Source organism: Oryzias latipes, chromosome 16 (genome assembly GCF_053564925.1).
Source record: "Oryzias latipes strain Hd-rR chromosome 16, Olatipes_Hd-rR_3.1".
In the NCBI taxonomy this organism is placed as follows: Eukaryota; Metazoa; Chordata; class Actinopteri; order Beloniformes; family Adrianichthyidae; genus Oryzias; species Oryzias latipes.
Window position 1 is genome coordinate 36,190,932 of NC_136252.1, and position 16,734 is coordinate 36,207,665.

The 16,734-nt window shown below is 48.1% G+C and overlaps 2 protein-coding genes across 5 annotated transcripts in view; one reads left to right on the plus strand and one right to left on the minus strand.

Moving 5' to 3' along the window:
* Positions 1–4,244, plus strand: part of LOC101163381 (immunoglobulin superfamily DCC subclass member 3) — an 18,861-nt gene extending 14,617 nt beyond the window's left edge. The window contains exon 14 of the mRNA XM_023963987.2: positions 1,167–4,244. Coding sequence (XP_023819755.1) covers positions 1,167–1,241 — 75 coding nt within the window. The 3' untranslated portion in view covers positions 1,242–4,244. The remainder of the gene's footprint in view (positions 1–1,166) is intronic.
* gnrh-r2 (gonadotropin-releasing hormone receptor 2) lies at positions 4,041–16,646 on the minus strand. Of its 4 annotated transcripts, XM_023963807.2 has the most exons (5): positions 16,140–16,646; positions 12,445–12,970; positions 9,626–9,827; positions 5,910–6,005; positions 4,883–5,021 (listed from the first exon to the last, which is right to left on the minus strand). In XM_023963807.2, exons 1-4 carry the CDS (start codon positions 16,160–16,162, stop codon positions 5,929–5,931), a joined length of 828 nt encoding a protein of 275 aa, XP_023819575.1. In that variant the 5' UTR covers positions 16,163–16,646; the 3' UTR covers positions 4,883–5,021; positions 5,910–5,928.
* Between the last annotated feature and the right edge of the window lie 88 nt (positions 16,647–16,734).

The window sequence follows — 16,734 nt, forward strand, 5'->3', positions numbered from 1 at the left end:
ATCCCATCAGACCACATCAGACCCCCGTCAGACCTCCATCAGATCCCCACCAGACCTCCACCAGACCCCCATCAGACCTCCATCAGACCTCCATCAGACCTCCATCAGACCTCCACCAGACCCCCATCAGACCCCATCAGACCACATCAGACCCCCGTCAGACCTCCATCAGATCCCCACCAGACCTCCACCAGACCCCCATCAGACCTCCATCAGACCTCATCAGACCCCCATCAGACCCCCATCAGACGTCCCTCAGACCTCCATCAGACCTCCATCAGATCCCCATCAGACCCCATCAGACCTCCATCAGACCCCATCAGACCCCATCGGACCCCCCTCAGACCTCCATCAGACCTCCATCAGACCCCATTAGACCCCCATCAGACCCCCATCAGACCTCCATCAGACCTCCCATCACACCCCCATCAGACCCCCATCAGACCCCCATCAGACCTCCCTCAGACTCCCATCAGACCCCCATCAGATATCCATCAGACCCCCATCAGACGTCCCTCAGACCCCCATCAGACCTCCATCAGATCCCCCCCAGACCTCCATCAGACCTCCATCAGACCCCCATCAGACCCCCATCAGACCCCATCAGACCCCCATCAGACGTCCCTCAGACCTCCCTCAGACCCCCATCAGACCTCATCAGACCTCCATCAGACCTCATCAGACCCCCATCAGACCCCCATCAGACCCCCATCAGACCCCATCAGACCTCCATCAGACCCCATCAGATCCCCACCAGACCTCCATCAGATCCCCACCAGACCTCCATCAGACCCCCATCAAACCTCCATCAGACCCCCATCAGACCCCATCAGATCCCATCAGATCCCATCAGACCACATCAGACCCCCATCAGACCCCCATCAGACCCCCATCAGACCCCCCCCAGACCTCCATCAGACCTCCATCAGATCCCCCCCAGACCTCCATCAGACCCCCATCAGACCCCCATCAGACCCCCATCAGACCCCCATCAGACCCCCATCAGACCCCATCAGATCCCCCCCAGACCTCCATCAGACCTCCATCAGATCCCCCCCAGACCTCCATCAGACCCCCATCAGACCCCCATCAGACCCCCATCAGACCTCTGTTTCTTGTTAAAGTTTGTTCTGTTCGTGATATGGAGTCTTCTCCTCCACCTGCAGGCAGTTGACTCCACCTCTCCACCGGTGATCCTTATAATTGAGCCACCTTTACCAGCACAGATTGGACCGGGATAACCCCAACCCCCCCCCCCCCCCCCCCCCCCCCCCCCTGCCCCCCCTGTGGAACCTTCTCTTCCTCAAGCCAACAGAGGATGTAGAGGGGACCCCCCCCCCCATATTTCAGCAAACTCTTTACTTCCAAAGAACACTACCTCAAACTTGTTGTCCCGGACCGCCGTCAGGCCATGGTGCCGGTCACTGACCTACCTCAAAAGCAAAGGCTCCTTGGGGGCCAGCTTCCACTCCTGATTGATTCTTTTCTTCCTTGTCCTCCTCAGAAAGAGGTATTTTCTCCCACAGTGCTGCTTCAGGAGCTCAGAGCCAAAAAAGTTGAAAAGGTTCCTGGGGTGTACGTGCTAGTCTTTGTTTCAGAATCCAAAAACCAGAAGTGATGTTTAGCATCCAGAAACCCCATCTGCAGAACTGGAGAGTTACTGTTATATATTTATTTTAATACACATTAAATGATTAGAGATGAAAAAGTATAAAAGCTAAACCAGATGTTGAAACATTCCTGAAATGAGGTCGCAGAAGCAAAGCCTTACTAAAGTGTGTGTTACATGTTAATATTTAGCATGCAGGAAAGATGGTGAAGATAGAAATGAACATTTTTTTATCTTTGGTCTCTGACGTTCTGTAAAAGTTTTCATGGTTTTCGTTCTTCCTTCTGGTAGAAGTTGACGTTCTTTTTCAGTTCTGGTGTTGTTCTAATACGTTCTAATGCCTTAAACTAGTTAGAGTACATTCATGATGATAGTTTTGCCCGTTCTTGCAGAACCCTGACTGTCAACAGAGCAAAGAAGAACCGATCCGCTGCAGATTGTACCATTTAGACCCAGAAGGGGTCCTTGAGGATTAAACGCTCTTCCTTTACGAGACTAGGTCACTAAGCTTGATCTCGTCTTCATTAGCCTAAAAAGGAACCCAGATCCAGGTTCCCCAAAGTTCTTAATCTTCAGAGTTCAGACCCTGAAGCACACTGAAGCTCAGACTTCCAGTTGTGATTCACTGATGGCCAGACGATGCTGGTCGTCATGGAAACCCTTCGTAACTGTTAGAAGCTGCTGAGAGATGAACAGGAAGCATTTCCTGTTGAATGCTTTATTTTGGCGGGGCGCGCGCCGTCTGCGTCAGCTTTGCCGAAAGAAACCTCAGACGTCTGAATGAGAAACAGAGTTTTAACCAAATGTTCTCAAACTGCTGACGTCCAGTCAAAGATCCAAAAATACATCGCCTTTCCTGTTTGTTTTCACTCTTTTACCAGTTGAGAGTTGAAGAACAAACAAAACCAAAACAAGTTCTTGCTGCTCTCAGCTGTACAGAACACATGTTTGGAGGTTTGTGGTCCCGTACGGGGGACCTGGTCAGGACGCCTTCTGTGACCAAATACCTGCTCCTGGAAGTTGACTGGATGTTTCTACTGATGTCTGTCTTGACTATTTGTTCTGAAGGACTTGAGAGCCTCTGTCTCCAACCTGCTGGCCTTGCTTGTCCCGAGGATACGCCTTGTGAACTGTGCCTTTAAATCTGCTTCTGCTGGGAATTTCCAACTGCACGTGAAAATACAGACCGTTTTCTGCAGCTGGCCTGTCAAAAGTCACTCTCACTGATCCTAAACCTGGAATTCCAGGATCTCAGACCTTGTTAGCCGATCCTAGATGAGTTAGGAGATTTTTTTGGACCAACATACAACTGCAGGGGGGTTCTCTGCCTAAAAATCAGAGTTTGGTCTGTGATGTTCAGCAGCTTCGGTCCATTCTTCATGCTGGGATGGAAACGCTGACTTTCAGGTCCCTCCACAGATCCTCTGTTGGACCGAGGTCCAGAGTCTGGCTAGAACCCTCCAGAACCTGCAAGTGCTTCTCATGAAGCCCCTCCCTGGTTGCCATGGTGATGTGATTGGGATCACTGTCCTGCTGGAAGATCCAGACACGTTTCATCTTCAATGTCCTCAATGATGGAAAGAGGTGTTTGTCCAAAATCTCCATTCATCCCTTCCTTCATACAAACCATGATGCTTCCACCCCGTGCTTCACACTGAGTCTGCTGTTCTAAGGATGCGAGAGCTTGAGGTTCAAACAGGTGTCATTACTGCAGGTGGAGGACAGAGGAGCCTCCCAGAGGAGGTCCAGGCTGTGAGGAGCAGAAATCCAGATGTTTGTAGATGACTGAATACTTTTACTGAGGAATTTAACAATTATTTCCTGAAAATTCAACAACGGTTTTCCTGGATTCTTTCCTCTCATTCTGACTCACAGTTGAAGTCTTTCTATGATGAACATCACAGACCAAACTCATATTTTTCCGTGGGAGAACTTGAACAGCTGATGGCTGACTGAATACTTTCTTCTTACCTCACTGTACCTTTAACATGTGCAGCTGCTGTAGGTGGGAGGAGTCAACCAGGACAGCAGACATTTTTGTTTGGCTTCTCCAGAGACACAGGTCCAGGTCCCACCCTCCTCCTGGTTTTTGAACATCCCAGTGGGTGGTCCTTGACGTCTTGTTGATGACATTACATTTCCAAACATTTTAGTTTGGAACCTTTTACTTTCTTGATGCTCTGTCATCAGGACAACCTACCAAAATGTTTGTACATTGATGATGACCTGCTAGTGTTTGCTGACTTTTTGTTGTAGTTGAATGAAAATGTTGGTAGAAGTTTTGAATTGAAGAATGGTCGCCATGCTGAACCTGAAGCAGCTGTGGCATCAAACAGTACGATAGAAGAAAGCAGAACTTCTGCAGACAGAGATCTACAGAAGTCCTGCAACTGTAGAAACTGTAGAGATAATAGCAACTAAAGGCTAGAACCAATGAGAACCGCAATGCTTTAATAATACATACAGTACATTTTCTATTCCAAGTGTGTCAGAATAAAAGCTTTAAGCGTCTTTAACCTGAAATGACTGAAGATGATGGAAACACGCCTGTGTTCTGGCTCTGACCTGCCTCGTGTCTGTCGCTTCTTTCTGCTGTTTTTTAGTCTTTAAACCAAATAAAAGTCCAGTAGAAAAACTGTTTTGACTGATGTTTTAAAGAGTTCAAACACGGGTGGGGGTGGGGGGTATTCCATTTTTCATATATGAACGAATGACGAAAAACAGGAACTAAAATCAAAAATCGGATCAGCTTTATTCTCTGACTGTTTAACCCTTGTGCTATCTTAGATGACCCCCCCCTCCATTGAGGTGTTCCCCCTACCATGACAAAGGTGGATAAAGGTGGAAAGATTTCATGTAATCCATGGACACCAGTGAAGATCACAAATCATTGAAGAAAAAAGGTTCAGAGCTCTGTCTAGTGGGTCTAGATGACCCAACTCCCAACGTTAAAGTGCCTAGGATAGAACAAGGGTAACAGAATGGAGGTCATCCTCTCTGAATGCGAACGAGCGGTCCAGTGCTCAGCGACATCCATAGGATCACTGAGGCTCATGCTCCCCACTGTGAGGACCGCGTCTGGTAGACAGTCTGTTCAGAGACACGGGGGAGGAGCTTTCCTTTGACCAGCGGCAACATGCCGCCAGGTCAGCACGGAAAGAGGGGGTGTAAAATCCATAAATAACAGGATCGCAGCACGTGTTCAGGTTCCCAAACACGAACAGGATATGATGGACGTACTCAGGTGTGACACGTAGCATGTCAGGCTGGAACCAGTACCAGATCCCCAGCAGGTAGTATGGCGTCCAGCACACCACAAAGGACAGCACAATGACCACAGACATCTTCAGGGTCTTCATCCGAGCCTTTGGGATGATGTCTGTGCCGCTGCGACGAAGATGTGATTCACCTGCTGAAAGAGGAAGAGGCGATGTAAACCAGAGATCTTTCTTGCATGAGGGGAAATGTATCGTCACAATCACATTTTGAGTGTATTACAAATATATTGCAGCCGTTTTACAGGTGTTTTTTTGTGTTTTATAGGTGAGTAACCCTTGTGCTATCCTAGGCACCTTAACATTGGGAGTGGGGTCATCTAGACCCACTAGACCAGAGGTGGGCACTGAGGGCCGCATTCCTGCATGTTTTCCAGCATACCCTGCTCTGGCATGTTCTAATTGGCTGGACACACCTGAAGCAGGTAATCAGCCATGAGTAGGGCAAGACTATCTGGAAATCATGCAGACACACCGGCCCTCGAGGCCTGGAATTGCCCACCCCTGCACTAGACAGTGCTCTGAACCTTTTTTCTTCAATGATTTGTGATCTTCACTGGTGTCCATGGATTCCATGAAATCTTTCCACCTTTATCCACCTTTGTCATGGTAGGGAGAACACGCCAATGGAAGGGGGGGGGGGTCATTTAAGATAGGACAAGGGTTAAAGGTGTTTACAGGTGTTTACAGGTGTTTGCATTGTGCATGCACCTCTTTCTACTGAGTTAGGACAGTTAACATGGAGACTTGCTAAGATCAGCAGATTTCAAGCTCTTTCTTTCCCTTCTTTCTTTGCAGATTTCAAGTTCAAAGGACTTGAAATCTGCAAAGGAAAGAAAGAGCTTACAGCAGAGAGGGAAAATGATGTAGTTAAAAACAGAGACAAAAGTCGATGCCATGATGGATTATGGAGATTCAAACACTAAGATTTGGACAGAAAACGTCAAGATCAACAAAAAGCAGGTGACATGTCAGCTGGACACAGGAGCAGACTGTAATGCTATAATGTCTGTGAAAACTCTCACTGCACTGGAAGTCGCCGCTTCACGTCATGCAAGTAAAACAAAACGAGTTCCCTGTTTCAGTCACAAGGTGGCAGCAGTAGGCAAGAAACACCTGATCTGTGGGTACAAAGGAAAAAAGATTGAGCTTGAAATCACTGAGGAAGACATGAGCACTACAGCTGGACGGGTTACAGGCTTTGTTCAGAAAGTATATGATGTTGGAAAAGAACAAGACATTCTGGTTTGGTTGATGGTCTTGGTTGTTTGCCAGGTCAGCATCACATCCAAATAGACCACTCAGAAGGATTCCTGTAGCCCTGAGAGACAGTTCTGAAAGAACTGCAGAGAATAAAAAACATGGAAGTTAGTACCAGAGTGTGTGTCCACAGTATGGTCAATGTGGACACACCCAAGAAAATACGCTCATGAATGGATCCAAAAGACTTGAACCAAGCACTATTCAGTGCTCACTGTGGAAGAAGTTGTGTCCAAACGCCAAATCCTCCTCTGTGTTTGACGCTAACCAAGGATATTGGAAGATCAAACTGGATGAGGAAAGCTCAATGCTCTGCACATCTAACACACACATTGGATGTTACAGGTTTCTACGGCTACCTTTCAGCATCTCATCAGCACCTGAAGTGTTCCAGAGAGCAGTAGCACAAATGATTGAGGACATCATAGATGACTTGCTGGAATGAGGTGACATGAAAGTGGAACATGATCACAGACTGAGAAAGCTGCTGGACAGAGCAAGACAATACAACCTGAAACTGAACAGAAACAAATGTTTCATCAGAACTAAAGAAATCAAATACAATGGACACACACTCACAGATAAAGGTCTGAAACCAGATGAAGAAAAAGTAAGAGCTGTGATGCAGCTGCCTCCACCTCAGGACAAACGAGAACTACAGAGGTTTTAAGGGATGGTCCAGTATCTGGCCAACTTCCTACCAATCCTGTCAGGCATCAGAGCACCATTGAGACAGCTGCTTGACGGAGACATAGAGTGGCACTGGGAAGAAGCAAAAAGAGCTTTGATCATCTCAAACAGCTCCTCACCAAGGCTCCAACTCTGAAGTTTTGTGATGTTTACAAGCCAGCGATACTCTCAGTTGATGCAAGTTCACATGGGAGCAGTTTTACTCCAAGATGGACTACCTGTCGCCTACGGATCACGAGCACTAACTGACCGTCAGCAGAGATATGCTCAGACAGAAAAAGCGATGCTAACAATTGTGTGTGGCTGTGAGAAGTTTCACCAGTACAGAAAAGACATTCAGGCTGAAGCACAAGCCACTGGACAGCATCTTCAAGAAATCTCTGCACCAAGCCCCCATGAGATTACACAGAATGCTCCTAAGATTCCAAAGATACAGCCTGAAAGCGGCTGACAAACCTGGCATTCTTAAGAAAGAAGAAGATTTGCTGGAAAAAGAGCTGGAAGTCAGCATGATTACACGTCAGCTGACCGTGTCAGATGAAAAGTTGTTGAAGTTCAAGAAAGCCTCAGCAGAAGATCCAGAGCGCCAACATCTCAAGGAGAGATATCAGAGAGGACGGCCAAAAGAGCGACACGCTGTTCATGAAGAAATCCAGCCATGTTGGACATTCAAGGAAGCCACACAGCTGGACTGATGGTCGAAGTTCATAGTACCACAAAGGCTGAGACAAGAACTTCACAAATTACATTTAACCCTTGTTCTATCTTAGATGACCCCCCCCCCCTTCCATTGAGGTGTTCTCCCTACCATGACAAAGGTGGATAAAGGTGGAAAGATTTCATGTAACCCATGGACACCAGTGAAGATCACAAATCATTGAAGGAAAAAGGTTCACAGCACTGTCTAGTGGGTCTAGATGACCCAACTCCCAATGTTAAAGTGCCTAGGATAGAACAAGGGTTAAGAATGGTCAAGTGCAAAAAAATAGCCTTTTGGCCAAACACATTGAAGAGATGGTGTCAAAGTGCGATGTCTGTAATGAGTACAGGAACAGGGATCTAAAAGAACCATTACTATCACACCCAATACCAGACAGACCGGGCATGGACCTATTCCATTACAACGGATCAAAGTTGGTCCCATGCATGGACTGCTTTTCCAAGTTTCCAGAGGTAACGAAACTGAACGAAATCGTGTCACAATGTCATCGTCACTCTGAAATCAATGACTGGATACCTGATGTGGTGATCTCAGATAATGGACCTCAGTATGACAGTGCTGAGTTCAAGGACTTAGCTGAAAGCTGGGAATTCAGACATGTCAGATTTAGTCCCACGCATGCCCAGTCCAACGGTCAAGAAATCAGAGAACAGAGAAGGAGACCCCTATATTTCATAACTGGAGTTTGGCAAAAGACCTTTACAAAGTGTAGGACTATCCCTGGTATAGTGGCTCATGCCAAGAAAAAGGACCGTTACCAACTTCCACTTCTCTGCTCATTCCAAAAGGATCAGCTCAAGCACAAAAACATCTAAGAAGAGGATTTCACCGACATGTTACAGGTGTTCTGTAGGCGTGATACTCTCATGTTTCATGTCATGGTTTGAGTTTTTTGCCTTGATTTTTGCTTCTCTTTGGTTCTTTCATGATTTGAGCTCTCCCTCCAGTCTTTTTTTGAAGGTTTCTTCCTGCCTGTCTTTGTTTACGTTTGACTTCCCTTGTCCAAATCTCCCCTGATTGTTTGCCCCTGTGTCTCGTCAGACCTGTATTATGTATATTCCTTGTCACTGCCTTCCTCTGTGCTGGTCCATACTGTCTGCTACCCTGTTCCTCTGTGTAACCCGTCAGTTGGTTTTCTAGTTTCCCTGCTTGGCAGCGCCTTTTGTTAAATTAATCTCTTGATTTTTGGAACACCCTGCCTCCCTTCTCTGCATTTGGGTCCTGCACCAACCTCGCGGCACAACATTACAGGTGTTCTGTAGGTGTGCCACTGTCATGTTACAGGTGTTTTAATGGTGTGCTGCAGATATGTTACATGTGTGCCACAGTCATGTTACAGGTGTGCCACTGTCATGTCACAGGTGTTTTACTGGTGTGCTGCAGACATGTTACATGTGTGCCACGGTCATGTTACATGTGTGCCACGGTCATGTTACAGGTGTGCCACGGTCATGTTACATGTGTGCCACAGTCATGTTACAGGTGTGCCACGGTCATGTTACTGGTGTGCCACAGTCGTCTTACTGGTGTGCCACAGTCATGTTACTGGTGTGCCACAGTCATGTTACAGGTGTGCCACGGTCATGTTACTGGTGTGCCACAGTTATGTTACTGGTATGCCACAGTCATGTTACAGGTGTGCCACTGCCATGTTACATGTGTGCCACGGTCATGTTACATGTGTGCCATCGTCATGTTACAGGTGTGCCACTGCCATGTTACATGTGTGCAACAGTCATGTTACAGGTGTGCCACAGTTATGTTACTGGTATGCCACAGTCATGTTACAGGTGTGCCACTGGTATGTTACATGTGTGCCACAGTCATGTTACAGGTGTGCTACAGTCATGTTACTGGTGTGCCACAGTCATGTTACAGGTGTCCCACGGTCATGTTACTGGTGTGCCACAGTCATGTTACTGGTGTGCCACAGTCATGTTACAGGTGTGCCACGGTCATGTTAGACCGGAGTGTTTTGTAATGGTCAGCCTTACAGTTGTTATGTGGTGTTTTATTGTGGCACACCATGATGTTACAGGTGGGATGTAGGTATTTCACAGGTATGGTTACCTTTGTCCCTTAGATGCTGCTGGTGGATGTGTAGCAGGATCCGACTGTAGCAGCAGCTCATCACCAGCAGGGGGACCACATACAGAGTAATGAAGTGGAACATGTTGTAAACAGTTTCTTGCCAGCGATGACTAAAGCTGCCATGAGACACACACTGAGTGAAGTTTGCCCGGTCGACTTTGATGGTCCTGAAGAGGAATAACTGCAGGAACAGTAGGGGGGCGGGGGGCACAGAAACAACAGGTGTGACTTGGATGTTGTCTTAGAGCGATGCAGCCTATAAAACAGTGGTTCTTAACCTGGGTTCAGTGAGTCGGTCTCAGGGGTTCGGTGGAGCCTCTGCTGTGGAGGTCAAGACACACCGACTCATCATGTCTATGCGCGATGGTATGCCCTGATGGCCATCACAGGCTGTAAATGATCACGTGACATTGCTTGGCCAATCAGTGCTGCGAGGAATTAAGTGGATTGGATTTTTTCCTATTAACAAACCCATCCTCACAGCATCATATGAAGTTCCATACCTGATTGCAAAGCAGGCCAAGCCACACACCATTGGCGAAACATTGGTACAACCAGCTGTGTTAAAGATGGTAAATCTGCTACTCGGAACAGCGGCTGAAGGTAAATGATCCCAAATTCCTCTTTCAAATGACACCATCAGTGACAGAATAGAGGACATGAATAAAGGCATCTTGGCTCAAGTAGTCGCAGATCTGATTCCAAGCCTTCAACTGACGAGACCACAGACGTTGCTAATCTAAACCAGATTGCTGTTTTTGTGCGGGAAGTGAAAGACAACATGATAAAAGAAGAGTTGCCTCTGACAACAACAACTAAGGCAGCCGATGTGTAGAAGCTGGTGGATGACTTCTTCATCTGGTTTCTGCAGTTTGTACGGATGGAGCTCCAGTCATGCTGGTGCGCCAGTAAAAGCCGATGCACCACACATCATTGTTACGCCTGGTATTCTGCACAGGCATGCGTTGGCAACAAAAACCCTGCCTCCAAAAATAGCAGGAACTGTAGTGGAATGTGTGAACTATGTGGGAAATAGTGCTCTGAGGCACCGCATCTTCAGTGAGCTGTGTAAAGGAAAGGGTTGAATTCCAGGTACTTCTGGACCGTTCTAATGTGCCGCGGTCCGGGAGAACCACACTGTGGAATTCGCCTGGTTTCTGGAGGAACACCAACATTGTCATGCAGATTGCTTCAAAAAATCTGAGTTCATTCTCATTTTAGCGTACGTGGCTGATATATTGACAGCTGTCAATCACCTTAATCAGCAGATGCAGGGGGGTGGAGTTAACATCATGGAAGCAGAAAAAAACCTGAAGGCTTGTCAAAAAAAGCTACCAAATATGGAAACGACAAACAGAGAACAATAACTTGGTGACGTTTCTGTACCCATGGAACTGAAACAAGCAACCACCAGCTTGCAGAGTCTCTCCATGGATCCTTCCCTGCAGCAGACTCACATCCAGCATGACTGAGAACGCCATTCACATTTGATGTTGAGACAGCAGAGGTTAATGATGAAGACCTCAACCAAATCCTTGAAATTCAGCAGAGCCAGGTTCAACAGCAACTCTTCAGAACAACAACGCTCTCAACCTTTTGGTGTCAACAAATGGAAAAAAATCCAGTTGTTTCCAAGAAAGCCCTGGAGTTTTTTAGACCATTCCTACAACGTATCTTTATGAGCGATCCTTTTCATGATGCTGGACATAAAAACAAAGAAAAGGACAGACTTTGCTGTGAGAAAGACATGAGAGGAGCAACAGCAGAAGTCCCACTGATCTGCAGGGATGTTCATGCACTATGTTGGTTTGTTCTGCACGGTTCAATTTGTGCACCAGAAGAAAAACTATATGTCTTGAATTTGAAAAGAATCATATAATATTTCACACTGAAGTAGGGTTTGGTGGATGGGCACATGAACCTGGTGGGGTTCAGTAGCTCCAACAAGGTTTAGAACCACTGCTATAAAAGCAGCCTGAAAGACACGGGCCGGTTTGCCACAGATGCTGGACCTGCGCTGCTGCCGACATTCCAGATTCCAGATGAAATGAAGTGAGCAGAGCCTGGAGGGGGTGTAAGGGTGTTAATCCTTCATCGGGGTGCAGAACATTCCAGCAAGGATTTAGGAATTAACTCCAAAAACGTCCACCTGGACTGGAAAGCAGCAGCGTTCTTAGAGACTGAATCCAATCAGTTTATTTCTATGGTAGTGGAATAAAGCCTCAATCATTAAACGTTAAAACAATCAAATATTAATTAGTAGGATCAAAACAGAGTAAATGTAAAATACATAAGACATTTGAAGAACACATGGATCACCGTCCTAAAGTTTCCATAAAATGGCTTCACCAAACAGAGAAGCTGGATTTTACCACAGAACTCGTCAAGATTGAAACCTCTGTCTCTGTCAAAGCTGGGATGTGACCCCCCCCCCCCCTCACAGGAGCTGGTCAGACCAAAAAGCATCACTTCTGTTTCTTATCAGTCTTTCGTGTCCTACAGACATGACAATGGAGCTACGGGACTGACGACCTTCTGATGACCTTCAGTTTGCTCCTCATCTGATGGGCCTTCTTAGACTTGCAGGACATTCAGGAGGTGAAGAGAAAGCGTCCTGAACCTGCCAGAGGAGAACATGCTGAGGTCTGTTCCTCGTCCTGAGAAGGTCCCCGGCATGGTGTCCCTCATCCCGCTCAGTCCCTGTGCTGCCTTCTGGACTGAATCAGATTCAAACCTTCTCTGTGGGCTTTTCAGAAACATGTCTCCAGGGAGGAAGAGCGGCCATTGTTGTGACGTACCTGTGGGGAGGCCAGCAGCAGGCTGAGGGTCCAGGCCAGCAGCAGCATGAAGCGGTTCCTCCGGTGGGCGCTCAGGGCGTCCAGTGGGTGCAGAATGGCGTGCTGGCGGTCCAGGGTGATGACGACCAGGATGAAGGCGGAGGCGTGCATGGCAAACAGCTTCAGGAAGCAGAGCAGCTTGCACAGAGCGTCACCTCCGTACCACTGCACGGTCACGTTCCACGCGGCGTCCAGAGGCATCACCACAAACGTCATCATCAGGTCAGCTGACGCCAGGCTCAGCATCAGCGGCCGAAGGTGTGACGCCAACCGTCGGCCACGCCCACACCACACACTAGTCAGTAAAGCAGTATTACTGCAGGCAGCAAACAGGAAGAGGATGAAGATGGCACCAACCCGAAACTGAGCAGCCTGGGAGAAACTGGGGGGCTCCCAGTCTGGTATGGGGGGGTACAGGGAGCTGTTGAGATGTGCTGGAACTACAGAGCTGGTGGGCGGAGCCAGTGATGACCTGTTACCCGTCATCCTGGAGAAAAGAGAAGAACAGGGTCAGCCTGAGCAGCTGCTTCGAACCAGCATCTCCGTGGTTGTTCTGTGGGAGGGGCCTGAGCCGTGGTCACTCCTCCACAGGTGGACTCAGAACCAGATCAGAACACAGGTTTGTTCATAACCAGGGATTGTCTGCCCACTCCTGAGTCTCATGGTCATGTTTGTTCCTCTGGCTGAGCCGTCAGTCACACTGCTGCCTTATCAGTGTCCCCCCCCCCCCCCCCCCTCCATCAGCTGTCAGTGGGAGAGGGACTTCCTTTGTGTTTGCACCCATCACAATGAGACGTTTCCATGACAACAGACATCCAGCATCGGCATCCAGGTAATGAAGACCCCCACCGGGACCAGAACTAAAGCCAGGACTGTTAGAGCAGCGTGGAGTTTGGATCAGAACCACCCAGGACCTGAACCTCATCAAGCCGGTTCTCCTCTGGTGGTAATCAGCTCTTTCAGGTCACGGATGACGGATGTGGGATGTAACACAGACCCTGAAGCACAAACACAGCCACAGCTAAAAATAACCGGAGGCGTCTCTGCGCTGTAACTGGACCCATGTGCCCGTCCTCAAGCTGTCACCGTGGCAACCTGCACGTCTGTTGCCGCAGAGCCCCAGGCTCCGCCTGCCGCATCTGATTGGCTAAAGCTCCAGCCCATCATCGATGATGCCTTGCTCATGTGTGAGAGTGGTGTTAGAGACTGAGCGACCCGACAGCATCAGTCAGGAGATTCTGCTTCCAGGTACAGAACCCAACCTGGGCTGAGCCGTCAGACCCCCTTGCAGAACTTTCAGTGGGTCTGTAGCCCAAAGAACACATGAAGAAGACGGGCAGAACCAGAACTCCATGGATTCTAAACCCGCTCTACTCCCAATCAGGTACACAGGGATCCTGGAGCCCACCCTGCTGCTGAAGGGTGAAGGCGGGGTTTATCATGGACATATCGCCACTCGCCACAAGTACAAAAAACCGTCAGCACTTGAACGGGACCGTGACTAAAACGCGACAGACGCACACGCCATCTACCAAACAATCAACCACGGATGCTAACGTTCTGACCCGCGGGGCCAGACAGTCACGTGACCTATGAACCCTATTGGACTGTGGGAAGAGAACCCAAGCCTGGAACATGCAAACGCCGCACAGATCCACCCTGCTGGGATTTTAATCAGGACCTTCTTTCGGTAGGTCTAGAGTGCTAACCACTACACCACAGTGCAGCCCATTCCAGACTCCAGTTTTACTTGATTTGAACTGGAGGGGCTGTGAGGTGAACTGGTTTATGGCCAAACCTGCACAGATTCACACTCATACTGGGAGCTGCAGAGTCCCAAGCAGGCCTGTTCATGCCTTGCTCAAGGGTATGAAAGTGATTGTGCAGCATCATTACAAATAAAAGTCAAAACCAGAAATGCTTTTTCATTTTCTAAATGTAGCTGCATCAAATGACTCAAAATTCAAAGGAAAAATCAATATTTCAAAATGCTTTTTCATTTCTACTTAAAACCGCTTATTCTGTGTCATAATTAAAATGAAAATGCAAAGAGGGGATTGCATTGTCATTTTAACATCCAGCCTGTGAACATTGTCGCATTATTCAATTCCACCTAGCATTTCCAGAGGGGAGGGGGGGCGATGACGTCACTGCTGTCTTTGTGTGTCCGGCTGCTAACAGACTCATGCTAGCAGCAGCTGTGTGTTAGCGGCAGAGGAGACGGCTTTGTGATGGTTGTCAACTTCTGCTGATTGTCCACGGCTTCTCTGGACTACGTAGCAGCATTTACGCCTTCTGCGGTCCTCCTTCGGACGCCGAAACTTTCCCCCGGAATAGCTGTGTCTTCGGACCGGCAGCCGGATTGCCGAAGTGCTGCTACGATCTGAGAAACTCTAAACCATCATATGAATTAGTGTTTGAAAATGAAAAAGCATTTCAATGATTTTAATGATCAAATTAGACATTTCTAAATGAATTTTGCTTCACATTTACCAGAGAACATTTTGGAAATGAAATGTCAAAAACCATTTTCATTTTAATTAAGTAAGAGAATAAGCGATGTTGAGGCAGAACATGAAAAAGGATTTTGGTAGGTTGATTTTTCATTTTAATTTCACTCAAAAAATGCAGCTTCATTTTGAAAATGAAAAAGCATTTCTGGTTTTGACTTTTATTTTGAATTATGCTACAGAATCACTTCCATACACGGGCACATCCATGGGATCACAGGGCTACTGTTGGGATTTGAACCAGAGAACTGGAGCTGGAGGATCATCTCACTGACCAGGAAAACAAAGTCATGGCTTCAAATTCTGCTGGTTTACAACCATTTGATCATGTGACCCATCATCAGCAGGAACTCCGAGGCTGGAGACCTCTGAGTGCATGTGCCGCATTTACCCAGCATCCTTTTAGAGTTAAAGACGCAAACAAACTCACAAGCCCTCAGACACACACTCAAAAGCACAGACACACACAGACCGACACACACATATACAGACACACACACACACACACACACACACACACACAGACACACAGACACACGCACATACAGACACACACATATACAGGCACACACATACAGACACACGCACATACAGGCACACACATACAGACACACGCACATACAGACACACACACATACAGACACACACATACAGACACACACACATACAGACACACACATACAGACACACACACATACAGACACACACATACAGACACACGCACATACAGACACACAGACACACGCACATACAGACACACACATACAGACACACGCACATACAGACACACACATATACAGGCACACACATACAGACACACGCACATACAGACACACACACATACAGACACACACACATACAGACACACACACATACAGACACACACATACAGACACACACACATACAGACACACACATACAGACACACGCACATACAGACACACACACATACAGACACACACACACAGACACACACATACAGACACACACACACACAGACACACACATATACAGGCACACACATACAGACACACGCACATACAGATACACACACATACAGACACACACACACAGACACACACATACAGACACCATCTTTCTGTTTCCGTCAGTTTCAGGCTTTTATTGTGAAGGAGCCTGGCCTACCTGCTCGTGTCGGCTTTCGTCATTTGTCTCGTCCTCTCGGCTCCATGTCGGTCCAGTAGAACCTGGTCAGGTCTGGTTCAGCATGCCGAGCAGCTGCTCTTAAACACTGGCATGAAGCGTGGAGACAGACTGCAGCATGGAGGCGGAGCCACACACACTTGTGCGTGCGTGTGCGTGATGCACGCTCACCTCCTGCTCCAGCAGCAGAGGAAGCAGAGTGCTGCCTCTTCACGCCAGCTCAGCCCCCCCCCCCCCCCCCACACACACACATGCAAAGCCCCCTCCCCACACACACAGCCCCCTCCCCACACACACACATGCACAGCCCCCTCCCCACACACACAGCCCCCCCACACACACACCTGCGTGCTGCATCAGCACTCCTGCCTGTCATGAATTAAACAACAGGCAGCATCTGGATCCTCTGCAGCAGCTGATGCTGAGCCAGACTTTGTTTGCCCCCCAGGACTGCCCCCAGATGAGAACCTACACTTTTTTCCCATGGGGCTCTGGGGGGGTCGCCCGCCCACACTGCTCCACCCCAAGATGGAGACATCCAACCGGCTCATCGCCCCCACAGAATTCTCAAGGCGGC